The sequence below is a fragment of the Chanodichthys erythropterus genome, chromosome 19 (assembly GCF_024489055.1).
Source record: "Chanodichthys erythropterus isolate Z2021 chromosome 19, ASM2448905v1, whole genome shotgun sequence".
Taxonomy (NCBI): Eukaryota; Metazoa; Chordata; class Actinopteri; order Cypriniformes; family Xenocyprididae; genus Chanodichthys; species Chanodichthys erythropterus.
In genome coordinates this window covers 21,084,018-21,111,670 of record NC_090239.1, presented here as the reverse complement: position 1 = coordinate 21,111,670, position 27,653 = coordinate 21,084,018, and the positions used below count along the sequence as shown (strand labels likewise).

At 37.7% G+C, this 27,653-nt stretch overlaps 1 protein-coding gene across 2 annotated transcripts; it reads right to left on the bottom strand.

Moving 5' to 3' along the window:
* Positions 1-359: 359 nt before the first annotated feature.
* On the bottom strand, positions 360-25,259 carry hectd2 (HECT domain containing 2). Of its 2 annotated transcripts, none has more exons than XM_067369166.1 (21): positions 24,774-25,259; positions 23,995-24,124; positions 23,069-23,207; positions 22,882-22,984; positions 21,936-22,025; positions 21,731-21,795; positions 21,572-21,617; positions 19,718-19,827; positions 19,175-19,323; positions 18,925-19,048; positions 18,209-18,305; positions 17,717-17,824; positions 17,297-17,429; positions 16,777-16,865; positions 14,020-14,178; positions 11,765-11,839; positions 11,548-11,635; positions 11,325-11,431; positions 3,769-3,884; positions 3,537-3,680; positions 360-3,453 (listed from the first exon to the last, which is right to left on the bottom strand). In XM_067369166.1, the coding sequence occupies exons 1-21, from the start codon at positions 24,849-24,851 to the stop codon at positions 3,333-3,335; spliced, it is 2,271 nt and encodes a 756-aa protein (XP_067225267.1). In that variant the 5' UTR covers positions 24,852-25,259; the 3' UTR covers positions 360-3,332. The 2 variants fall into 2 exon arrangements, with proteins under 2 accessions (XP_067225267.1, XP_067225268.1); XM_067369167.1 differs by having other exon boundaries at positions 23,995-24,121.
* Positions 25,260-27,653: the final 2,394 nt, after the last annotated feature.

Here is a 27,653-nt window from a genome sequence, read left to right as displayed (position 1 = left end):
TGCATTGACACTATTCTTTAAAAGGAAAAATGATATACCAATTATCAATGTAAAGCTGCTTTGACACAATCTGCATTGTAAAAAGCACTATATAAATGAAGGTCACTTGACCTTTAAACGACAATATGCATAAAATACTCATAACAGCAGAAAATATAACAGTAAAATATAGCAAATAATTTGTTCTTTTAAAGAGCCTGAGATGAAATGTAGGTGGCTTTCGCTGTGCTCTCTGTAGTTCTTTTGATTTTCAGATTCTTCTTATGACTTTTAAGAAATACTCTAGGCTCACATTATAGACAGGAGGTAACAATAACTCCAGGATAATAAAAATTCAAGTCAAGGAATCTCACTTTCATTACAGAAAAAAACAAAAACTTTGCTGTATAACTTTATTCATTAAAAATGAATGAGCAAAGTTGAAATAAATACATGGTAAATACATTTGTATTCAGTCATTGGAGAACATTAAACCATAGCATTAACACTGGAGTGATTCATTAACAGACAATATAAATACAAATAAAGCCACTGCATGAGTCCAATGAAAATCACATGACATGATGAGCCACAAATATGCAAAAATACACCACATACAAGTATCCAATTATGCAAGCCAAGCCAGGATAAGAAGGGTGACTGAGGTTAGAGGTCATCTACTAGCATACTGCAGTATCACTAGACCTCTGATTGAGTCCTAAATGAATCATGAAACTGATGGCACAAAGCAAAGAATTTTTTGTAAAATAAATTATGTTTTTTTGTCGTGACAAATACTGCTGTCAACCACTCTATTTAAAGAATAACCATGAAAAAAAAAAAAGAAAAAAAAAAAAAAATTGTTCATCCATGTTATGGCTAGTCAACAAACATGAAACTTCACTGACACACACACAAAAATCACATTACCAATCTTCCTTTCATGCCCAAGAGAGGTTGAGAAAGGGTTGTCGACAATTGCTAAACTACACTCAACAAAACCACAAAGTTTGAACTCAGACACAAACCTTAAGTTTAAATTTATAGTTTATTAACAGCTACATTTTAAAAGCCCTTCAGAACCGGTGGAAATGCTTGAGTTAAGGAACGTTTCACACAGAAGCTTTTATTAACTGTGGGCTTCTGTAACCCTGGAGACAAAGCGCTGTCTCTTTTAGAATGCTGGGTAAGTTTGACAGCCTGTTTGCCAGGCTATTTTAGCTGAGACCAAGCCCCTTACTGACCTACTTTCAACAGAAGCATGGGACATTAGACCAGGCCCATGTTGAAGAGAAAAATCCTAAACATTTTAGTTTTAATTTCATGTTGCAGCACAATTGAGCTTCTTGAACAGATATACACTATATTATCCATAAAATCCACATATTCTAATACCACACAAAATGTTGGGACCTTCATTCAAGCAGTCAGCAATGAGGAGTCCAAATTACATAACGACTAAAGACGAACAGCTTAACTGGGTTCATCTTAGAACCCTGGTTCACAACAAATAATACTACACTGTACACACAATCCACAATAAGTAATTCTGCTGAAACTTTACATCTAGAGCTTACATTATCACTGCTGTGCGTTATCCTCATGCTTACCTGATGTGGCTGTCAGGGTCTCCCTATTAATACTTTCATGAGAATGAATGTGAACTGAATTGACCATACTCACAGGTAGCCGATTTGGAATTTGAATTGGCTTGACAGGAAGTGGAATTGACTGATATTTAACACAGGCATTGCATTATGGGAAATGAAGTCTAGAAACTCCAAAGCACCTCCCAATCAATCTTTCAAAAAAGGTTTTTATGAACCAACATTCAGTTTGCTACAATTATAAATACATCTACACTGCCGTTCAAAAAAATTGGGGAAAAAAAAAATTGTTGGAAAAACAAAAATTGTTTTTGAAAGAAGTCACTAAGGTTGCATTTATCTGACAAAGTAAAAACAGTAATATTGTAAAGTATTATTACAATTTAAAAGAACTGTTTTCTATTTTATTTTAAAATGTAATTTATTCCGGTGATGGCAAAGCTGAATTTTTTAGCAGCCATTACTCCAGTCTTTAGTGTCTCATAACTGTTTAGAAATAATTCTAATATGCTGATTTGGTGCTCAAGAAACAACTGTTGAAAACAGTTTAATATGCTCAATATGCAACTTCTTCATATTTTTGTTGAAACCATGATATATTTTTAGGATTCTTTGACGAATAGAATGTTCAGCATTTATTTGAAATAGAAATCTTTTGTAACATGTCTTTACTGTCACTCAGGGACATGCACAGACATTTTGAGGGGCAGTGGCCCAAACCAAGAAAAGGGTTGATCAATCTGTGACACAGACAACAAGTTCAATAAACATCAGAAAAGTAGCAAAACACTGCCAACAAAAACAATGAGTTTCTGCAGATTCACCATAGACTGGAGTGTAAGAGTAGCATAACTTTGTTTTAAAAAGTGGGTGGGACAGAGTGAGTATGTGGGGGCACAATAAATAACATTACGATGTCCAGAAATTAATTTCAATAGTACATTGAGTTTAATTTATCGATACAGAACTCATGTTTAGCCTAATGTGATAGTTTCATCCTTACATCTACTATAATACAATTGTTAGTCCTGAGATTGTTCACATTAGTGAATAAATACACAGAGTTCATTAGTTCTAAGGGTCAGGCGGTAGAACTTTTGTTAAGCATGTCAGAGGTTCTGGGTTCTAATCTGCCCACATATAGTTTATTTATTTTTCTCATTAAAACAAAATATGTAATTTGTATTAGATACATCTATACTGCAAGATGTTTCAAAAAGTGATGGGGACATGTCTCACCCGTCCCACCCGCAAATTACACCTATAATTTATGTCGACACGATAAAGGAGCAAAGAGAACTAGGAGTGCAGCCAGGGTGCAAGCGAGAAATTGAAACCCTGGAGTGGATCTGGAGCAGCAGAGTCATTACAGAATGCATTTGCGTGGATTGAAGTCCACTCTGCTCATATACTGTAATCTGCCTGCTGGAGGGGCACCTTAGCCCATGAGGGCAAAGGGTCAGTGGCTGTGTGCATGTCCCTGCTGTCACTTTTGGTCAATTTATTGCATCCATGCTGAAAGTATTAATTTCTTCCCCAAATTTTGGAACAGTAGTGTACATGAACTTTGATCTTAATTCTACTTCCTGAAGTAGAATTGAACAATTCTGCGTCCTGTTTGTTAAAATATTTTAAAAGGCATTCTCAATTCAACTGATGTTTAAAATAATATCACTGCCCAGTACCTTTCAGTGAATGCAGGCTGAATACAGTCACGATTTAGATTATCAGATCTACAACTGTAATCTACTCCAATCCGAAGCCCTCTGCATTTGAAATGGCAATAGTCAACTTTTGCCTTAATTCTTTCTTGCTCTTGTATGGAGGTAGACAGATCTGGTTGAAGCATGTATGCGACACTGGGAGCCTGCAAAGAAATTGAATAAATAAACTGTAGAGAATGAACATGCATGCAGTTGTTTCACTGAACTCAGCCTTTGTGATGATTACCAGTCAGTGGAGACATCAATCTTGGAGATCTTGAAGTTGAGGTCAGCCATTCCCCCCACAGGAACGCGGTCACTTCCTGTGGTAAAGTGGAGCAGTTTCTTCTGCAGCTCCAAAGAAAAGGCCAGAACCACATCCCAGAAGGCCCTGCAACACCAGAGCAAACAGTCATTTTTCCACTGATAGACATGCATGGGAAAGCATGACTATAACAAATTGTAAGCAAGACATGTACCGAATGGTGGGATCAGTCTTGCTGTAGCCCTCATACTGCACCACTCGCTGCAGAGAGCCCATGTCCAGATTAGGACTCCCACAAACCAGGATCTCAACCTCTTCTGGCCTCAAGAGCTACATAAATGATAGATTTAATGAGTCCTTATAGTACTGCCATTGTTGCAATTACATGCATATTGGTTGGAGAAAAATTGTTCATATAAATAGAGTATAAAAAAATAATGCATTTTATTTGCCCCCTAACCTGCACAAAAACTTTGCAACAAAAAAGTATGGGTAACACTTTATATATATTTTCATCAAAATACAGTAAAATCAATAATATTGTGAAAAATGATTAAAATTAACATAATTTGTTTTCTATTTTAATATATTTTAAAATATAATTAATTCCTGTGATGGTAAAGATGAAATTTTTAGCAGCCATTACTACAGTCTTTAGTGTTACTGTACATACTGATCCTTCAGACATCAATCTAATATGTTGATTACCTTTCGTGGGAACTGTCCATGCTGCATCATGACGCATTGGGAACCTTCTGCGTGATTACGTCGTTGAAGCACTCTTGTATCTAACCAATCGTGTAGCAAGACGTCAGAGGCGGGTGACGTCACGGACCAGGAAACTATAAAGCATACCGGGATTCAGAGAACGCTAGCTTCTGTTGTCTTCAGCAAGCACTCTATGTTATCGTGTGTCTTATTTGGTGTTGTTTGTTTTATTACATATAAACAAGTCATGATCTCTTCGTCTGAGGACAAGAGTATCCCACACCAATCCATATATTTATATATAAAAAGAGACACGTATTATGGCAAGCAGCAGTTAAATGGGATTTGATGTCCCGCTTCTGCTGAGGCAGGTCCGCTCCAAGGAGGGCCAGTCATCACTTGATTCATCTTCTGCCGGTGCACTGCTTCAGAACGTCGAATCAAGTGCTCAAAAAACACCAGAGGCCAGTCTCGAGAGACTGGTTCCCTCAGTAGATTTTATGGCAGAATGGAAACTTCTAACGAATATATCGAAATGGGTGCTGCTCATCATAGAAAAGGGTTACAGAATTCAGTTCGGATCTCGCCCGCCCAGATTCAACGGGGTCCTTCCCACAGTGGTGACCCCCAAGCAGGCTCTGGTTATGGAACAAGAGGTTATGACGCTCTTGCAAAAAGGAGCTATAGAAAGGGTTCCTCCTCCCAGCAAGCTGTCAGGCTTTTACAGCAGTTACTTCATTGTTCCAAAGAAGGATGGAGGACTACGTCCTATCATAGATTTACGTGTGCTAAATCGCTCCATACAAAAGCTCAAATTCAAGTTACACAAACAGATTATCCCACAGATCAAGTCCGAGGACTGGTTTGTGGCGATAGACCTGAAAGATGCGTACTTTCATGTGTCCATCCATCCAAAGCATACTAATACAGGGTTCTCCAAATTCATGAAGTGCGTGGATGCAGCTCTGGCTCCGTTGAGACTCCAGGGCATCCGCGTACTGAATTATATCGAAGATTGGTTGATCCTAGCTCAATCAGAGCAACTGGCAGTCCAACATCGAGATGCTGTTCTGTCCCACATGAAAAGGCTTGGGCTGAGGCTCAATGCCAAAAAGAGTGTGCTAGTTCCGGCTCAGACTACCACTTATCTAGGTGTAGTCTGGGACTCCACCACGATGCAGGCACATCTGTCCCTCGCTCATGTGAGTTCCATTCTCATAGCCGTGAAAGGGGTGAAATTAGGCCGGTCACTCACTGTAAAACAGTTCCAGAAAATGTTGGGTCTGATGGCAGCTGCGTCCAACGTCATACCTTTTGGCCTTCTGCACATGAGACCCTTACAGTGGTGGCTCAGGACCAGGGGGTTTTCTCTGAGGGGAAATCCTTTTCGCATGATCAAAGTCACATGGTGATGCCTTCGTGCTCTGGTCATGTGGAAAAGTCCCTGGTTCCTGTCCCAGGGACCCATGTTGGGGGCTTCTGGTCGTCGTGTAATGCTTACAACAGATGCTTCCCTCACGGGCTGTGGGGCGATCATGAGTGGTCGCTCAGCTCAGGGTGTATGGGAGGACCATCAGCTCTCCTGGCACATAAATCGGCTGGAGATGATGGCGGTGTTTCTAGCATTGAAACACTTCCTCCCAGACATGAGAGACCACCATGTTTTGGTCCGCATGGACAACATAAACCATCAGGGGGGTCTGCGGTCTCACCAACTATATTACTTTGCCTGTCGGATCCTCCTATGGTCCCAGGGGAAGCTGCTCTCACTGAAGGCAGCTTACATCCCAGGGTATCAAAATGTGGGAGCAGACACCCGGTCGAGGCAGGGGGCGAGGCCCAGGGAATGGAGACTTCACCCATGAGTGGTGGATCTCATATGGAAAAATTTTGGTCAAGCGGAAGTCAACCTATTTACTTCGGGAGAGTCAACCCAGTGTCCACTCTGGTACTCCCTAACACATCCAGCACCTCTGGGTCTGGATGCCATGGTGCAGACGTGGCCGAGGCTACGTCTGTACGCATTTCCCCTGTTCGCTCTGCTCCCGGGGAGTTCTGGAGAAAATACGACAGGAAGGGGCCAGCCTAATACTGGTAGCCCCATACTGGTCAACCAGAAAATGGTTCTCGGACCTAGTGTCCGTCTTACACGGCTCCCCAATGGAGCTTCTTCTCAGACAGGACCTCCTGTCTCAAGCGGGCGGCGCAATAATACATCCTCACCCAGAATTATGGAAGCTATGGGCCTGGCCTCTGAGGGGGCCAGGTTCATAGATGCTGGTCTCCCAATTGAGGTTGTGGAGACCATCCTTAACTCCAGAGCTCCCTCTACGAGGAAGCTGTATTCCTATAAATGGAATATATTTGCTACTTGGTGTAGACAAAATAATACGGACCCTGTCCACTCTTCTGTTAGCTTCGTGCTATGATTCCTCCAAGAGAAATTCTCTGAGGTTTTATCTCCTTCAACCTTGAAGGTCTATGTTGCGGCTATCTCAGCCTATCATGCTCCTCTTGAGGGTGATTCCTCGGTAGGACGAGACCCCCTCGTTACACGCTTCCTCCGTGGCATACTGAGGTTGAGGCCTCCGGTGCATACAAGAACTCCGGCCTGGGACTTGGCCGTGGTATTGTAAGTGTTAGCCAAGGCTCCCTTCGAACCACTAGAGGAGGTTCCAGAAAAGTTCCTACTTCCTACCTTGTCTTCCTACTTGCTATCACTTTTCTGAAGAGGAAAGGAGATCTACAAGCACTTTCAGTTGCTTCAGTTGCTTATCTCGAATTTGCTCCAGGAATGGTGAAAGCATTCCTTCATGCTAGACCTGGCTATGTGCCAAAGGTCCCCACCAATGTGATGCAGCTGGATGGTCATGCCAGCAATCATTTATCAGGTTTTACAATCTTGATGGTGGCTCCACTCCGGGGTCGTCTGTCTAACATAAAGCACGTACTTGACGTTATGGCATAGTTGGGATTGTGTTCCCAATGTGTCATGATGCAGCGTCGACAGTTCCCAAGAAAGGGAACATCTCAGGGTACAGATTTAACCCTGGTTCCCTGAGTAGGGAATGAGACGCTGCGTCGCCTTGCCGTACTCCCAGCATACTTGCGAGCGCTTACTTCAGACTTATTTCAGAAGCTAGCCTTCTCTGAATCCCAGTATGCTTTATAGTTTCCTGGTCCATGATGTCACCCGCCTCTGATGTCTCGCTACACGACTGGTTAGATACAAGAGTGCTTCAATGACGTAATCACACAGAAGGTTCCCAATGCACCATGACGCAGCGTCTCGTTCCCACTCAGGGAACCAGGGTTACATCTGTAACCTGAGACGTTTTCTAATCATCAATGTTGAAAAAAGTTTCCACAAAAACATTAACTCCCTGAGGTCTGAAAACGCGTCGGCGGCCATTTGTCTAAAAAAACTTTGAAATGTCAGGTTTTAAATCATGCAAGTCAAATCGAAAACAAACATTCTGTGTTTATGTAATCTGTATGAAAATAGAGCCATGTCAGAAGTCCGTGATTCAGCTCAGTATCCACTAATGCGGCCACGCCCATGGAGCCAGCGCTATTCAGAGGCAAATTCAGAGGCAATACTTGTATGCATTGTCTCAATCGTGTATTTATTGTCCTTAAAAGTGTTTATCTGGAAGCCATGGTTAGCGACCTCTAGAAGACATGCCGTTAGTTGCTGGTTCCTTTTCTTCTTTATATGAATTTGTGGCCTAAAGGTGTACAGAGAGCGCCCTCCGGCTGCAAGTATGAATTGAAAACACAGTATCCAGCACTCATAGTGATGATAATAAATATTGAATAAATATTACTCCTCAGTATAGAATATTGACATAAACATATAAGAATCCATCAATATTTCTCCAAATGTGCATGCTTTTAAGCTAAAAGCCTATACTAAATGCCATAGAGGTTACATAATTGTTCAGACACTTTGCATCACATAAATACATTATATTTTAAAGAATATAATAGAATACCATTATTTTAAATTGAGCTGAGACATGATCACAGAGGGTTTTTTCACAGCCAACCTGACTGAAAGGCCTCATTAATATGTAAGTCATTTCAGGTCATTATTATGTGATTCTTTTGTCTTCTCAGGTGTAAATGACCCATTATGCCTCCACGCATACTGTGTTTCTTGACAAAAAGTGTCTTACAAAAACTAAATCAATATATTGTTTTATATGAACAAGTAGGCATTATAATTTTTTACAAAATTTTGAAGCAAAAACTCTAGTCTACAACCTCCAATACCCAGAAATCTTGTGAACACAGATTTAATATACTTTTTTTGGCCTTATTTCAGTGACTTAAGTTTTTTGTTTTTTCAATAACAACGCATAAACATTATTCCTTCAAAAATACAAACATGTACATACATGTTCCTCAAATATTATGGTAGCCTAGTTTGTGCTGAATACAGTGTAATGACACTTTTTCCATTAATATGTTTATGAACAACTGAAAAAAGCACAAATGTCAGGGCATGTCAAAACTTCTCCAGGCCCAAAATCAGCCTCAGACTCCAGAGGTTTAAGCAGCACAACTGTGATACTTTTTTCAGGATACTTTAAGGAATAGAAAGTTCAAAAGAACAGTATTTATTTAAACTAATTTTTAAAGTCAGTTTAATATCATTTAAGTTGAAATGACTTGTACAGCCAAGTTGATTGTACTTAAAATTTAAGACAGACAATTAGTATTTTTTACAGTGTAGTGTATTATGAACAAATATGAGTTTGTAATAAATTAGTAATAAACAATAGTACATTTATTAATTAATGTCAACCCAGATTAATAAATGCTATAAAAATGATTGTTTATTGTTAGTTTTTGATACCTAATATTTTAACTAATGTTAACAAATTGGGTTAATAAAGTATTCTATCAACTGACCAGTTTATGTTTACCATAATTCTAGCATCTGCATTCTTTATTGCACTTTTGATTTGACACAGCATCTTAAAAAATTGTGCTAGATGCTGAAAAACAGCAAGACGTGACAAAATAAAACAAATTAAATTTTCAACTAAATAAATGTTCATCAATCAACAAGAAAAAAAAAAATTAAGGCTTTCAGTTAAAATAAAGATTTGATCAAAGTGTTGATTGACAGCCCTAGAAAAAAAAAAAAAAAAAAAAAACATTTAGAAGAAACAGTCACATCTGCACATTAAATAATGTTTTGCACCACACTTTTCATTCACACCAAAAGGATAAAGTAAAGTAAAATTACTCCATGTTGGTATTAATATCCCTTTCTATTGCCACACCTTGCAAGTACACAGATTGTGCTGTGCAGTGTGTTGAGAAACAGTGTGAAAGACAGAGAGACAGAAAGATAAAGATAGGTCTTTAAGCCACAAAATAGGTAGCAATGGTCCAAATCAATCTGCCACGTCCTTCCCCTCCTATATCCCTCCCCCTCCCCCTCCCCGCCTCACACCACACCAGGACCAGCGAGTCTGATATTACTGTTACAGAGCCTCTTACATAAGCAGCCAGGGACACAGTCAATTGTTGCGTAATCACTAAGAAGGGGAGGGTATAAAGTTGATCATGGCTAGTGGAATCAGGCCAGAGGAGGTCTGAAATTATGTTTATCTTTCCTCATTGTAACACTATTTCACCACTGTCACTCTGTTAACCAACCAGACATATGTACAGCTGATCCTACAGCATACAGAGAGAAAAAAACTGAGCAACCAGTGATTGTGCAGTTCAGTGAACCCAGAGAGAAACTAGTGACTCACAGGCTGAATATTTCTTAAAATGGTCTGATGAAATGACTGTCTCTCTACTTTCTTTCTTTTTTTGTGTGTGTGTGCATCTCTTGATTAAGAGAGAAGCACCATATTGGGAAGTCTAAATCGAGGCTGAATCATCGGCAAGATAAACAAACATGAAATTTACTATTTTCCCTGGTGCACAGAGAAAAATATCCAACAAATACACATGATCCTGAACACTGAACACACCATCTATAGTTTTAGGTTCATTGAAAGTCAGTGTTGTTCTTACAAAGGAAAGTTTTACAATAAGAAAGAAAATGTGTATTGGTTTCTTATGCAGACTATTCCAGCATACAGTTTGAAACACACTCCTTCAAAATGTGTTAAGACACAAGAATTTTAATTAAGAACTATTAACTCAGCAACTTGCAGGGAATGTCAACTAGTGCCAACATGTGTAACAAGCAACAACAAAACAACTTCAACTTCTGCTGATACAAAACATTGTTATCCATAAATCACAATAATGACATTTCCCCAGCATACAACAGCTTGACAAAAAATAAAAGAGTCTAAAGAGTTCAGGAAGGAAGTAAATAATGTTTATCAGTTTTGGTCCCTTTAAATTAAGATGGAAATTCTTTCAGAGAAAAATATTAATTGAAACAGATACGAACAGAAATCATAAACTAGGTCATTGAGTCAGCATTGGCTGTATTTAAACAAATGGAGGAGAGCATGTTATGTGACATACTCATGTGCAAAGTCTGCAAGAAACTGCGCCTTTGTTCAGATTCCAATTGACATGCTAAGCAGGGCAAGAGACTTGCAATTTGGGGGTCTCTATATATTCATTCTATACGACCTTGAAGTCTGAGGTCTCTCCCAGCCAGTAGCAGAAGAGCCTGGATACGGTATGGAGATTGAACAAACAAAGCAGGCCCAGTTACAGGGCACCCTTCCAACAGAGGGGGAAGGGATGGCCCATACACAGATGTAGCCTTCACACACACACACACACACACACACACACACACACACACACACACACACACACACACAAAATGGCCCACAGACCCTGCCGTCTCTCCTGCCCCTGAAAGTCTCTCTGTCTGAGAGCCACTAGTAGAATATTCCAGAGCTTGCTGTGCCTCACAACAGCACTAACTGTTAAAAATGATTAGCTAGAGTGAAATGTCAAGCTGTTTCTTGGCTTCTACTCACTTGCTGAGTAGAATATTACCCTCAGAATTTCTTATTCAATTACCATGCAATGAGGATTTTGACAAAAACTGTACAGCAAACTCACCATCAGGGCATTTGAAGCACAAACACTGTGAAAACCATGATAGAAAGCAGCAAACTGCCTGTAGATGGACTTATTCAGCAGGAAATCAATGTAGAGATGGGTGTATTCTGTGCAAGGACAAACAGATCAATCCTTCAGTAGCAGAAACAAGACAATGTGGCAATTCATGTTGAAAAGGGAAAAACCAGTCATGCACACAACTAGAGAGTGGAGACGCTCTCACCTTTTCTGTTTAGGTTTGTTACAGGGATCTTGTCCCCTCCTGGTTTCAGATTATATGATTTGACCACTCCAAGTTCTTCCTGAAAAACCTAGAGAAACACGTACAGAAATGACCTGCTTATAGTCTAGTTCAATCAGACAAACATGATTATCTATTAGATACCATGGAACGAGAGCAAACATCCTGATTGTAAAGGTCAAGATTAGAGGGGACTCACCTGAAACGTGGTGTAGAAGTCCTCTTCAACATTTCCTTCATAGCTGAGGAGTTCCCCAAGCCCATGTGCAAGATCCTGAAATGCACACAGAAACACTTTAGAAAAATATTCTGAATTTGCAACTTTTATATGTATATTTCTACTTTGCAGTAGAAGGAACACTTTTCAATACAAATCATAAAAAACTGCATTAACAATTCAATAAAGTAGAGATGATTAATGTCTCAGCATATGTGACATTATGTGAGGTAACTGTGACTGTGAGAGCATTAAATCATATGTTATATGGCTGCACTTCATTTTCTGTTCAAAGTCTGTGCGGCTAATAAAATAAAAGCAGATGGGATGTTTGTGCTGTTTGAGGCAAATGGTGGAAATCATGCTTTTTATTTTTTTCATTTTAAGAAAGTAGCTTTAGAGGTTCCACGTCCACATTACCTTTGAAAAAAGTTTGAAACAAGGAAGCAAACAACGCCCGCAGGCAGTTATGTAAGTTTGGAGGAAGCCAGAGACCGTTAAAACAGAACATCTGGCTCATTTAAATCTGACTTTGCAGTAACAGGAGAGCGAAGGAAAATCAATATGAAAGCGGAGTTAAACTAATTTTTCTAAATACAATCAACCTCTTGTACATTATATTTCAGCATACATACTGGTCTGTATTATGACAGTGTTTTGTTGCAGAAGAAATAGCTAATATTGGGCGCCCTCTGCTGGACACAGGAATTTGAACAGGCATATCATTATGTCCTCAAAGAAAACTTAGCTTAGTAGTACACTGGAACCATTCAATCATGATTTACCCCATGTGTTTCTAATTAAATGTATTTAAAATCTATCTGTGATCTTACTCAATTTAATAATATACCATTTAAAAAACAACAAAAACAACTGTAATGATATGGGGGAGACCAGGGCTAGTTGTCAAACCGTGAAGTTGATTGCTACAAGGTTTGTATCTCATTAACTAAAAAGGTTTTGAGTCAAAAGTCCAATTGCACAAATGTGCGTTTTAGTGGTGGATTTACATGTTGGTTTCAAACGCCTAGTACAATTCTGTCGTGTAAATAAGTGAACTACACTACCATTCAAAAGTTTGGAGTTGCTAAAAGTTTTTAATGTTTTTTAAAAAAAAAAAAAAAAAAAAAAGTCTCTTATGCTCACCAAGGCTGCATTTATTTGAATAAAAATACAGTAAAAACAGTAGCATAGTGAAATATTGTTAAAATTAGAAATAACTATTTTAATAAATTTAAAAATGTAATTTATTCCTTTGATGGCAAATCAATTTAGAATTTTCATCAGCCATTATTCCAGTTTTCAGTGTGACATAATTCTTCATATATCATTCTTATATGCTGATTTAGATTTCTTAGATGTTTGGATGAATACTCAAGCAATATTTCTTATTAACATAAATGTTAAAAACAGTTGTGCTGCTTAATATTTCTGTCAAAACCATAATTGTTTTTTTTTCAAGATTATGTGGATTCAGTATTCTTCAAAAGAACAGCATTTATTTGAAATAGAAATATTTTGCAACATTATAAATGCCACTTTTTATCAAATTAATGTATCACTGCTGAATAAAAGTAAAAAAAAACTTGTAAGTAAAATCAGACTTGTATACATTCAGATGATTTTTTTGCTACTTTCATTGTTTCATAATTGACATTAATGGGTCATTTTGTACTTGATATTCTGCTATATTAGAAACAGAACACAAGAAACTAGCTTTTGAAGGGTTATGGAGTTAAAAAAAAAACATGATACTTCAAAGGGAATTGTGAGATTCACAAGACAGGCATGACTTTATCAGCAGAGCTGAAAGCCAACAGAGCGCTATTATTGCTGTCTTCAGAACAATGCACCATCTGAGCCTTATTAATCGCATCCAGGAGACTAGACAACAGGAGTGTGTGAGCCTGTGATGGCTGGGTAACACACTGGAAGTGCAAACGATAACGCAAAAGCTATTTCTGCTTCCAGTGACTCAGTGTTATTCTGTCAGCCATCTACACTGTCCATATATGGCTGAGTGAGCTCATTGTCACCATATAAAGAGCAACACATCTAAATAGTACATATAAGCTATATGGGCTGCTGGATATCATTATTTTATATTGGAATAATGTGTTACACTGCACAATAACAGCTGTTGGTTCACCCATCAGCGACTGACAAACTCCGTGTTCATCAGGATTTGGCTGGATTGAATGTTATGCCATGTGGTGTGTCACAGCTTGTGTACATACAGGCATAATCTGCTGGAGGTCCTCCAGGGTGAGGGTCGCCATGCCAACGGGGGTGTCGAGGTCACACGGCACAATGGGCGGGGTCAGCAGCTTCTTGTAGACACAGGGGGGGAAGCGGATGTCCAGTGTGATGCTGTTATACACAGCCAAGCCCATAAGCTGACAGATGGGGTTAAGTGCACACAGCTGGAGAGATTCAAAGACCTGACACACACCTCCAGCCTTCTGAAACCAAAGGCAGCTTCCTCACTGCTTGACGGTCAATGATTTAACATGCAGTGGTTTGTATGAAGGCACCTTTAACAGTCTGCTTTCTTTAATTGTCATGTCTAATGATCTAAAGCAAAGTCAAGCGAGCTCTAGTCAAAACCAAGCAAATATTTCATGGCTGCAATGCTTTTTTAATGATCAGAAATTAAATAAATTAAAAAATATATTAATACAAAAACATACATCTATAAATTAGTTTACTTCTTAACTACCAAATTACATAACCATTCAAAAGTTTGGGGTCAGTAAGACTTTTTAAAGAATTTAGACTTTTTTTTTTTATATAATTAATATAAAAAAATATTTTATTTTTTTACATGAGGATTACATTAAATTGATTAAAAGTGACAGTAAATACATTTATAATGTTACAAAAGATTTCTATTTAAAATAAATGCTGCTCTTTCGAACTTTATATTTCATAAATAATTCTGAAAAAAAAAAAATTATAAGTAGCACAATAGTTTTCAAAAATGATGATAATAATGAGAAATGATTTTGAGCATCAAATTAGCATACTGAATATAATGACTTCTGAAGGATCATGTGTCTCTGACACTGAATTTTTAATTTTTTTTGAATTTTTATAATTAAAATAAAAAAGTTACTTTTTATATTTCACAATACTGCTGTTTTTATTGTATTGTTTATCAAATCAATGCAGCCTTGCTGAGCATAAGAGACTTTAAGCAAAAGACAAAATTCTTACCAACCCCAAACTTTTGAACAGTAGTGTATATGCACAGGATTGTGGGATATCAAAGGTTTGTTTGATTAGGGTCAGAGCTAAACTCTGCAGGAAAGTGGACCTTGAAGGACAGAGCTGCTCTATATGCTAAAGTACTAGCGCTCACTTGAATAAGAAACCCACAAACTTCTGACTCAATAGCAAGTTGCAAATAATGATTCATGGCTGTAATGGAAACTTAAGCTTACTGGCTTTAAAAAAGTTCTTTGATATGTCACCATAAGAAAGAAATCTTGATACATCCTTTAAATTTGACGGCATAAAATGAAAATTCACCATATCTGTTTTCTAAATGCATGTTTTTGATCATATTGTGAATGCATTCATGCATGTTTAATATTTTGACCTTATAAATTTTTATCAATATTTCATAACTTTATCTCCCTGCTGACGTATGCCGGACTTCTTAAATAATTTTGTCTGATCACCCCATCCCTTTCTTACAATCAGCTTCAGATCAGCCTCTATCTAACCAACAACTGATGGATAGAACCCTGCCTTGTTTTTTTTGTTGTTTTTTTCAATTTTCAAATACCCAGATGATGCACTTAATTATCCCAAAAAAAGTGTGGATGTTGGACACTTCATGCAATCAATTGTCGCCACTATCAGACTCAGCTGTTGGATGGCATAATAACCTTTAAAAAAAACATACACTATATGGTTCAGTAATGCATAGTATAAGTGCATAATGTATAGTTTGCATTTGGGACACAACTTGTAATTTCTGTGCAACTAGTGGCAGCAAATGGAATTGTAATCTGTTTGAGGGGCCCAACTGAATACCAATTGTAGATGAAGGGAGCAGATGAAACACTTTGGTGCCACTAGTGGTGCAGAAATTACACAAGTCCTTTCATATTTCCTACTATCACAACATCAACTAAAGCATCACAGTAAGATGCATGGAAGAACACCCAACAGGTGTATAATACATTTAGAGGAAAATGTGAAGAGTCCTGCGAATAAGTGCTTTCAGCTGTAGCTGACAACTCAATCCCATGTGCTCTCCATATGTGTAGTGAGGGCGATGGAAAAAAGTCCTCAGCTCAGGAGAGAGAGAACAGAGAGAGCAGACAGGCAGGACTGTTTCCATGAGTACTGCACAAACCGAGCACAAACCGAGCGATGAGACAACACAAACCGAGCCCTGGTTGTTCCTAACGGGGCAAAACAAAAGAATCTTTATTTCATAAGTTTTTACTGATGTGACACAGCAGTTCTGTGCTGCAGAAGAGAGAACTCAAAGGCTGTGTCATGTGCTGGACCGACAGCCACATGTATCGAGAAGCCTGAGCCAGAGGGGACAATTAGAGGGGTAACAGCAGGACATGGCAGGCTTTGGCTGCCACCGTGTCTCTCCTCACACATTCCCGAGAGCACCGTGCGGACCAGGTCTTGACACGTGCCCGTCCACGCACCACATAATTTACAAAACCATTTCATAACCATAACTATATCTGTGCATCTTTCATTAGTGTCATATTGCATTATAAGCCTGTGTAACTGACATTTAGAAATGACATGGCATAAAAATAACATACGCTCAATTTTCACATCATCAGAGCACAGATTGGAGGCAGAAAATACATTTCCCACCAGAAAACAGAAGGACGAGAATGAACCTCAGAAGTGTGTGCCAAGTGGGAGCTGACTCTATATTTATGCTCTATTTTAAGTTTGTCACACCCACACGTGACCACCTATACTGGATAAACTGCAGGGAAATGAAAGGATACGGCTCCAACCAATCGGAACTCAGAGTAGTTGTCACATTTCCAACTGCTGAACCAATGACACTGGGACTCCTTCACATATGTGAACATGCCTGTAACATGACACACAGACAACGAATAGAACAATTAACATTAAAGAGAAGCACCTGGCAAATTAAGTAAAATAGGCAAATGAAGTAACAACTAACGACTGGAAGTCTGTCCCAGACACTGGTACTTTCTTATAGAACACCATGTTGAATCAGATATTTTAATAATTTAGATTTAAAATGTTAATAAGTGCCATACCATTAGATTTTTTTTTTTGAGTATCAATGCTCAACTATTGTGATTTTTTTCCCCAACATAAACCTTACTAATGTTTGTTAGTGAGGAGACATCTTTGTTAAGTAGTTAAGAGTAAACCTTTTGCCTCTCAAGAAAATGTATTTGATATTTTTATGGGGAAACAAGACTGCTTTTATGCAGCATTTACCAGCTGAATTTCATCCAAGACTGGCACTATTTGTCCTGACCATCTTACCGTAGTCTGTGTGAAAAATCTGTCGAATCAGGAGAAGAAACCACTCTTTTGTGAGTCCACCCATGTCCAACCCTGCTTCCCCAACAAACGTCACTTTCAGTTTTTTCTTCAGGTCTGCTCGCTTTCTCGAAAGCTATTAAAAAAGGGAACACATTTATGGAGGGGCCATTTTTCCAAATTAAGTTTTAGCCAGACTTAGAACTTTCCAGAACATAATGTAAATGCTTTTGGCTGAAAATGCTTTCAGCCTAGGAAAACAAAATGTAGGTTTGTGCTACTTTATCCAGAGCAATGCAGCCCATACCAAAGTCTTTCTTACTATACAGCTAAATAGTTTTCAGTGGTTCAAAAGAACTCATGGTAACATCTCCAGGAACAGACGCAATTCTACGTTTAGAGATCTGGACCGAGCAGTATTACCTCATCCAGTGAGTCACTGACCAGCTGCAGACGCCTAACTTTAATGTTGAGAAACAGCAGACTCATATCCACCCTCTGCCTGCGAGAGACCTTGTCCACCAGAGTTTGCTGCATTAGACATAGAGAGGAATGCATTTATCAGTTAACATTCCCCTGGAAGAAACAAGTTTACAGAACATGACCACATCTAGATTTTATTCCATGACTCTAGATGTCTTGTTTCTGATTAACACATTTCTTAGACAGATGATGTCTGTCTATTTGCGGTGTATGATGATATTATTCTCTAGCCACATGTCTGTTTATCCTACAGTCTGAACACATATGTTTGGGAGAGAGCCATAGGAATGGCGATTATGCTGCCCCACCCATGCTAGGATTGTTATCAGAAATTACTCTCAGACTAGAAGAAATATTCTCTCAGAGACTAGCTTTTTCATCTTAAGACAGTTTTGGCTATAGTGAGAGCTCTTTGTGCATGTGAATTCTCACCCTGGCCATGCTGATCATCTGCTGCTCAGAGTCTCTCTGGATGATGGCCTTCTTCACCACTGTGGACAGGATGAAAGGGAACTGACAGAAGGTGAACCTGAGAAAAATATAGATCAGAAATTACTTTTTTGGGGGGGAGGAGTTTAAAGTGTACACTAGGGATAGACCAATACATCGGCCAGGTTGAAACCGTGATACATTTTTTCAGGATTCAGGATTGATGAATAGAAAGTTCAAAAGAAGAGCATTTATTTAAAATATTTTTATAACATCAAAACATTGTTAAGTTAAATAAGTTAATAACTTGTTTACAACAGAAATTAATCAACAATGAAATTATTAAGCTGGACAACGACACTATTTTTTTATAGCAGCTCTAAAACAAATTTTGTTGCATTATTTTCCCGTTATCACTGTAAAGCTGCTTTGAAACAATCTCTATTGTAAAAAGTTCTATATAAATAAAGGTGACTTCACTTGACAAAATGTCTTTACTGTCACTTTTAATAATAATTTAATGCATTCATACTGAAAAAAATTAATCTCATTAAAAACCTTATTTTAATGACGTTTCACACATAAATCATACCCTCGCCTTGTTGTTTGGTAAAACGTCCTTAAAACAAGAAAATTTACTTGAGACTCAAAATTGCATGAACAAGAAGACTTGGTTTAAGACAATATTTTATTTTGAAAAGATACTTTTGCTGTCACACCTGCTTGAATTTCCGTGAGCCTGCCACGTGTGGTAATCCTCCATAAAGTCTATGTGGTCCAGGGTTAGGTTGTAGAAATCAGTGAAAGGGACGATAGGGGGACAGGAAATGCTGTTTGCCGCATCTGTTAAAACAAGATCAATGTTAAATTTTTTTTGTTGTTTTTGTTAAGATTAAGCCGTAAAATATTATGGGAAAGCATCTTGACTTTCTCCAAGCCCTCTCTAGTGGCTATCACAGTGGTACTCACTAAGCAGGGAAAGGACTTTAGTGGCTGAGGGAATCCACCAAGAGCATTTGGCCATGGGCGGCAACTCTTCTGGTTTGGCAGGAAATAGGCGGGTGGTGATGAAGAGCTGCAAGCGCTCCACCAGCTGTTTGAAACGCTTCTGAGGCAGCCTGAAAGATGAAACATCGTAAACAGAAAGATATAATCCATACACACTTCTCTTTTTACAGTCAATTTGTGTAATCCCTTGACACCAGCTGCCTTGGCTGTTATATAGTGAACAATTCAACTTTATTTGTTGAATTTATATATTTCACAATTAAAATCACAACTACTTAAGATTAAGGCAAGTAGCTGAAATGACGCAAGAAATGAGGTCAAGCATTAATTTCTTCAACAACACCAACAAATAAAAAAATCTTACTGACCACAAAGTTTTGAATGGTATTGTATTTTAATGTTTAATGTTTTTAATTTTAAAGTTTCACACATAAATTGTACAAACTGCACACATTTTATTCAAAATAAATAAATGATTAAAAAAACTAGCTGCGTCGGACTCACTTTTTAAACCAGTGCATCAGAAAATGGTGGTCTGCTTCAGCCAGGGCTGCTATTTGCCTCAGTAAGTGTGCATAGATGACATATGTGGCTGGGCTGGTGTACTGAGGGTTCTGTGACACAGAGAAGCATTTCAGCAAACTTCAAAAAGGAAATATAACTTTTCGTTTAGGAGCAGAGAAAGAAGTCTGGCTTTTAATAAGAAGTGGCATTGTAGCGGAAACCAGCTCTTTTCCTCTCCAGCATGATCTCATCCCTTCCTTAGGCATGGTGAACGCAAATAATACAGAGGCTGCCTGACATTAGTGGCAGACAGATCAGCCCAGTAATTGCCTCTGCTTTTCAATTTCACCATGTCCTCCAGAGAAATGTAGGTCAGGGAGACCATCAACAGTCTGGGGATGAATAACGCTATATGCGAAGAATGACATCTGTACATGCTTCTGTTTATGAAAACGTCTAACTCCCACCACCACTGATCCCCATCAAATGGAGAGAGAGAAAAAATGTTTTATAAAGCTGAAACCCCAAAATGAACCGAATCCCAGCTAACCAAGCCATCGTGTCTCTCTCTCTCTCTCTCTCAGCCCACGGCTTCCCAGGCTTAAATCCAGTTGCTGTGTCCTTATTTGGACAGTCCCAGGCCAGCCTGCACTGGTCATGTGTGAAGTAAACACTTAGCTCACGATCTGTCTGCACCAGAGCAGAGCTATGGCTGGAGTCAATGGGCCATGTGGTGAGAGAGGAGATCAAGAGTTTCCTGCAACTCCGTTTCGCCTCTTACTCAGCCTGGGGTGTTTAACATGGCTGCCAACACAAAGGGCAACTCAAAGAAAGATTAGAGCAATTTTGCTGTGTAAGTGCACATCTATAGGATCGCAAACAGATAACTGGTTTGGTTTGCAAAGGGAAATTACAGGTATTACAGAAAAGTATCACATGTCTTTGGGTTCTGTGTAATGAAGGCAATTTTGTATTAATGGCATGGCTTTGGTCACTAGTAAGAGGAGTTTAGAGATCAGCAGTGTTGGGGTATCTAAAAGACTAAAGAGTAGCTAAAAGAGGCTAACTTAACTAAACTACTTCCGGTAGCATGACAGTAGCTCAGCTATTCTCAAAACAAATTTTTCTAATGAGCATCGAAACTCAACAACACTACATTTGTTAATTGCATTTTACTGTGCAAAAAGGAGTTGAGGCAGTATTCAGACACTCTCCTAAACGATCTTCTCTCACTCTCGTATATTAGTTAGTGTTGGGAGAATGACTGATTATGGTGAATTAGTTTGTTCATACAATTCACGTAACCAATCAATAGATTGACTAGGATTCGCTGATTAAATAAATGAATCACTGATCAGTGGAGTCCCCACATCTTTTTTTGTTGCACATTATTTAGTTACATGCTGATATCAATTTGTTTTAAAATGTTCTTAAATGTTATTAGTTGTATGTTTTTAAATACATTTTTGTGAACATTATGTTAAATCTGCCACCGTAATGACAATAAAAACTAAAGAATATTGCTCTGATTATAACAAGAAACAATATCAACTTATAGTATACATTTAGAATATTGTCCTAATAAATAGCTACAATGTAGTTAGCTCTTTTTTGTTAGTAGCTTGTTTTGAAGCTATTTTTAAAACGTACTGTATCTTGACTGTATTCTAACTTAAATTCTGATAGCTTTAATGTAATTTCAAAGTACCTTCTCTAAAACTGAAGATCAGTCATCAAGCTAGGATGCTATAGTAAAAGAAAGCATTGCTTTCTTAAGAGATAAACAGAACAAAAATTCATGCATTTCTTTATGAACAAAAAGAAAACCCAAGTGTGTAAAAACAGTGGCATTACCTGCACAAGAACAAAATATGCTCTAAGGTCATCCTTTGTGCGGGGCCTAAAAATACAGAAACAAAGCTGATAGTGATTTTTTTTTTTAATCACAATTTTCTGCAAAGACTTCATGTCCTCTTTTAGTGCTTCAGTGAGAGAACACAATGCACTACTCACCCTTTCCATTCTCTTAATAAGCTATTAATAATTCCCTTCAGGACTGATTTCTGTGTGTCTGCGGGCTGCAAATTAGCCAGATTAAACCAATTTTATTAGAACAAAATTCAAAATAACAGACAGAGCACAATAGCTTACTGTGTAATTCAATTACTAGAACTAAGAACTTCAGTCAGTTTTTGAAATAGGAAGTTTCTTTACGTACCGTGTGGAGTAAGGCATCATAAACGATATTGACAAATTTGATGTTTATTCCTGAGTCTTCAATAGTGTTGAAGGGAGCATTTGCTTCTTTCTAGGGAGAACATTACAACATAAAAACATTAAGCACACTTTCTATCCACTTACATGGTGCATTTGATATATACTTCCCATATAAAATTGATCGCAAAACATTCACCCCATATAAGAATGAAATCTTCTGATGAAACCAGATGTTTCTTTTTCTCCCTGAATGAGCTCATTGATTCATTTGGAGACCAAAATGTTCAGTTTTCCTCCTTTCCTGACTTTCACAGTTATGTTTTCCACTGACTTCCAAGAGTTCTTATTAAAAACATTGGCTATACATAAAAGGATGTTTCAATCATAAAATGACCATTATTCAAAAGTCTAAATAAAGACACATTTAGACAAGTCAATTATATTGATATTAGTAAGTGTGCAACTAGTGAAATATTTTTTTAAACTGTTATATATTAAATAATTGTTGTTACATTTTACATACAATAAATTAACAGATAATTTACAGTGGGCTGTCATTAATTTGGGCCATTTAGCAAAGTAAGCTTATGCACAATAGAGTTTTCAAGCAATATGAAAATCAACAGCAACCTAATTGAAAAAGGTCTTTAACTACTATGTACTGACATATAAATTGATCATTTGACACAATGCACTTACTGTGCATGTTTTTACATTGTATTTAATACCATGTACCATGTAATTGTATATTTGTATATTTACATACAATTTACTATTTATTTACATATACACAATAATTACATATTATTTACAATTGCCTTACAATTAATTACAATTACCTTACAATTACATTGTAGTTAAAGACACCAAGTATAAAGTGTGACCAAAACAACAACAAAAAACACTTGAAACATGAACAACACACTGTATTGGGAGCTTCAACACACCTTAAAGGCACCATTGAGTTCCAAAAAGGAGTCAAATGTGGTCAAGTAGAAATCATGGACTTGCTTCCAATCCCCTGAGATAGTTGCTCTTTCAACATCGTCCCTATGGCCAGAAAAATACAAGGTTAAACATACTGTAACTGATCTGGGAATACTGCGGGTGACTGAGGGAAGGAGAAGTATGTACTGAAACTCTTTGGTGGTTTTGGTCCGAATGGGAATAATGGGTTCTGAGACAAAACGAGCCTTCACTTCTGGAGGAAGAACATCAATAGAGATACGATGCTTCTGTCTCACATCTGGACATATTGGTGGAAGCTCTCTCACTGAAAACAAACACACACAAAATGAATCAGACAGCAGCTCACAATATGATTAAGGTGGGCCATTCATCATGCTCTACAAGGGGACTTTAGCAATCACTCTCCAGCTAACAATTATTTGTCATTATCTTATCAAAAACAACTATCTAAACAATGACTCTCAACATTACAACAATTACCTGGTAACATGCATTTACCATCAGCAGAGAGTGTTATTTTATTTAAAGGCACCCTAGTCTTTTCATTCTCAACAAATGCACTGATTAAGGCTGATGAGTTAAAATTCACAAAACGATTTGTACTTGTGGACTAGAGTAGGAACAACTTTTTTTATTTCACGAGTTCAGCCAGTGAATTTACAAGGTAAAGTGAGATATTTAACAAGCTTTAGCACTGTGTCAGGCCCCTAGCCTGTGTAGTGCCTTCCTAATGAGAGCCCAGCTCATCTGTGCTAAAGACATGTTAGGCGTGAACACACTTGTGCCTTGTCAGAGACTTGAAGATGAATGCATCCCATAGACAACATCTTTGATCTCCAAGACAAAGAAAGGAAAACATCTGCTTAAAACAGTGAAGTGGTTATTAATTCAAAACAACCGAATCGACAGCTTTGAAATGCAATGAGTTTTTTTTCCCTGTGCTGAAAAAGGGAATTACCGTTAAATCCCTCATGCATATCATTTTTAAGCCATAGAACCTTTGCTTGTGTTACCAGCTTGTAGACTGTAGACCATAATTAAGTTATCTAACAAGAATTAGCCCAAAGTGGCAACACTGGAAGGGGTCTGACCTTGTTTAACTGCAGGTAGCAGGAATGGAGAAGAGAGACTTTGGCTGCCTGACTCTCTTTTGTGATTCAGGGTGGAGATAAAACTTCCATAAGAGTGGAAAGGGAGCTTCGGTCCACGATCCAAGCTCTGCTGATAAAACAATCCATGTTATATTATAATATTTCTAGAAAAAAACTGTGCTGCAGTACACCTGTACACTACTGATAAAAATGTGCACATATGGCAAAATAGATACCACAATAAACTGTATATTCTATACTACACTAAACTGACAGATTAACATCTAACTGAGAACAATAAAAAAGGACTAAAGATACACCCATCCCTCTTATTCAAATATTTGAATAAAAAGAAGCATCAGTTTAAAAAACAAACAAACATATTAAAACAGATTTAAACAATAGTGGAGGAAAACAAAACCTTGTTAATTGAGATTATGTCACTCATTGCGTAACCAGAAGCATCAGGGCTGTTTTGCAGAAATGAAACTTTAATAGCTGATGTATTCTTTGTGCTTTAAATACTAAGAAAATACAAAATCACTAGGAGAAAATACGCTGCATGTGCAGAATATTTCGTTTTACTGACTTTTTACACTACAAAAAGTGTTATATCAGCAGTAGGCTATTTTTTACGTAGGAGCTGATGTCATTCCAATTAAAAAGCAGTGATTTAAAAAAAAAAAACTGCATTCAAGTATGATAACGTTATTTTTTTATATTTGTATATTATAACCACAGTCAGCAATAGCCTACTTGAAACGCAGAAAAATACTTACATTGTTTAGTATAGGAGGAAGTCTGTCTCTATCCCTTTCTTCAAGTGGACAGTTATTTTCGCTCATGTTTAGATGCATGTCCTCTGAAGAAAAGCCTTTTCGAGCACAGTTACATGGCTTATTTTTTTCTGGAAAAAAGTACTTTTCCCGTCCGCGTAATCTCGGTGCTCACTTTCCTTTCACTTTGAGAAATACAGCAACAGTGCGTGAGTCTAGTACTGTCTGTTCTTTCTGCTGTTAAGCAGGTGAGTTTTGGAGACCACGATGACCAAAAAGGCCGATCTTTGCTCGTCAAAGAAAACAAACAAACTGTATAAGAAGAAAAGCTAAAAGAAAAGCTACAAAAATCTTCGCGACGCTGCGTTTAGTGAGTGAAGTAACTTGTTGAAGAAGTGCCGTGGCGTCTGTGTGCAGTCCAGCTGTACGCTGGCGCCATGTTGTTGAGGATGATGATGATGAGGTTTGTAGTTACGGACTTGGATACGGCCTCTGCCTCGACGTAACACTGGGGCCGGGCTGTGCTGAGTCAGATTTATTGCACACCTCTAATTGAGAGATCTTTCCTAGAAGTAAACATACACCCAGCGAAAGTCTATATTTGTACTTAACATCAAAATCACATTTTGGTGGTCGAACAATAAAAATAAAAAACACACTAAGGATTATCATAGCGCACAGAAAGGTGAAAGATAGGCCTATGTGTACTGCCCACTAGTATATAGGTTTTTGTATTTTTAAAAATATATCTGAGACCATGCATGTCTCTGTGTTATGTGAAATCTACATTCTCATCTTTTCGTACCATATTTTTGGGGGTGTGGCCAAAGATGAAACTATGATTAATATAAATATAATAATATAACACAAATAATAACAATGTAGTCTAGTATAATGATGATGTATAGGCTATTATATTATATTATTAGGCATAGACTATTAAAAATATAGATATTAGGACATGTATTATTATTATGTACACTGTGTGCAGAATTATTAGGCAAGTTGATTTTCTGATCATATTTTTTTCCAAGCACATTTTACCAATTCTAAACCACATTAATCTTAATAACTACTATTAATATTGTATTTAATAATTTATAAGTGATATATAATTGTTCATGAAGGCTGGAAATGAAAAATGCCTTATATTCAGGTGTGCATAATTATTAGGCAGGTTTACTTTTACAGGCAAAATGAGCCAAAAAAGAGATTTAAGTCAGACTGAAAAGTCAAAAATGATTAAATGCTAATGAGAAGGACGCAATACTAATGCAATACTAGAAATTGCAAAGTTAAAGCATGACCAATGGACAGCAAAATGCTCATTGGGTCAGCGGGGTCTTACAAAAACAGCTGGAGAAGAAAAGACACATGTTAACTGCAAAAGAATTAAGAATTAAGGTGAAGAATTAAGTGTGAAGCCATCAGGAACCCTTTAGTCTCCAGAGCCACCATTTCCCAGTACTGAAACCTACCTGGAGTCTCCAGAAGTGCAAGGTGTCAGGATCTCAGAGACTTAGGTTAGCTAAAGAATCCTAAAAAATGACCTGCACTTAATAAGAATCACAAGCTGAAGTGTTATAAAATACATGAAGACTGGGTTTTTATAGGCCTTATAGACAGACAGCTTGAGTGTGACTCTTGAAGGACCAGCACCACATTCTCTTACCTTCCGGAATCTGACAGCAAGTTTTGGAAGATAATTTTTAGTCTCTGCTGGACATTTCAGGATAAGAGATGGACTAAAAATGAACTCCCACACTTCACTGCCAGATTTTGGAAGATAAATTCTGCAAACAGTGGTACAAGAGGATGTGGTGCTGGTCCTTCAGGAGTCACTCTCAATCTGTCTGTCTATAAGGCCTATAAAAACCCTGTTTTCATGTATTTTATAACACTTCAGCTTGTGATTCTAATTAAGAGTGTGTCATTCTTTAGGATTCTTTAGCTAACCTAAGTCTCTGAGATCCTGACACCTTGCACTTCTGGAGATTCCAGGTAGGTTGCAGTTCTGGAAAATGGTGGCGCTGGAGACTAAAGGGTTCCTGATGGTTTCACACTTAATTCTTCACCTTAATTCTTAATTCTTTTGCAGTTAACATGTGTCTTTTCCACCTGTTTTTGTATGACCCAATGAGCATTTTGCTGTCCCTTTGTCATGCTTTAACTTTGCAATTTCTAGTATTGCATTAGTATTGTGTCCTTCTCATAAGCATTTAATAATTTTTGGCTTTTCAGTCTGACTTAAATCTCTTTTTTTGGCTCATTTTGCCTGTAAAAGAAAACCTGCCTAATAATTCTACACACCTGAATATAAGGCATTTTTCATTTCCAGCCTTCATGAACAATTATATATCACTTATACATTTTTAAATACAATATTAATAGTAGTTAGTAAGATTAATGTGGTTTGGAATTAGTAAAATGTGCTTAGAAAAAAAAAAATCAGAAAATCAAATTGCCTAATAATTCTGCACACAGTGTATGAAGACTTTAAGGTGCAAAAGCCTCTAAGTCCATCTGACGTTTTTCTTAAAATTTGGCATATTTATCAGGCTCCTATGTATAGGTTTCTACCTAAGTACCAGTACTTCTGATTGGGCTGAGACTGGGATTTAGCGGGTTTGAAGTGAAAGAATTTAATGAACGTAAACTATGTGTGGAGAGCATTTACTAGGTGGCTTGTAGAGGCTTTTGCAATGGAAGTCTTCATATTTTGAAAAACTATTAGTCAAACTAATGATGAATAAAACAACAATTAATAAATTTATCTAGTCGTATTGGCCACCAATAATTAGCTCTGCATCTTGGCTCTATTACTTAACATATCCTCCTGAGAACGAAGGAAAAAGGTTTAGTGAATTTAGTTTTTTTTTTATT

Bases quoted from the DNA above. Each gene is read 5' to 3' on its own strand.
- hectd2 (XM_067369166.1), bottom strand. From the start codon at position 24,851: ATGCATCTAAACATGAGCGAAAATAACTGTCCACTTGAAGAAAGGGAT. The intron at 22,026-22,881 runs GTGTGTTGAAGC...TGTTCTCCCTAG, and splicing joins AACTCAATGGTGCCTTTAAG to AAAGAAGCAAATGCTCCCTT. The intron at 17,430-17,716 runs GTAATACTGCTC...CTTTTTTAATAG, and splicing joins TCAGTGACTCACTGGATGAG to CTTTCGAGAAAGCGAGCAGA.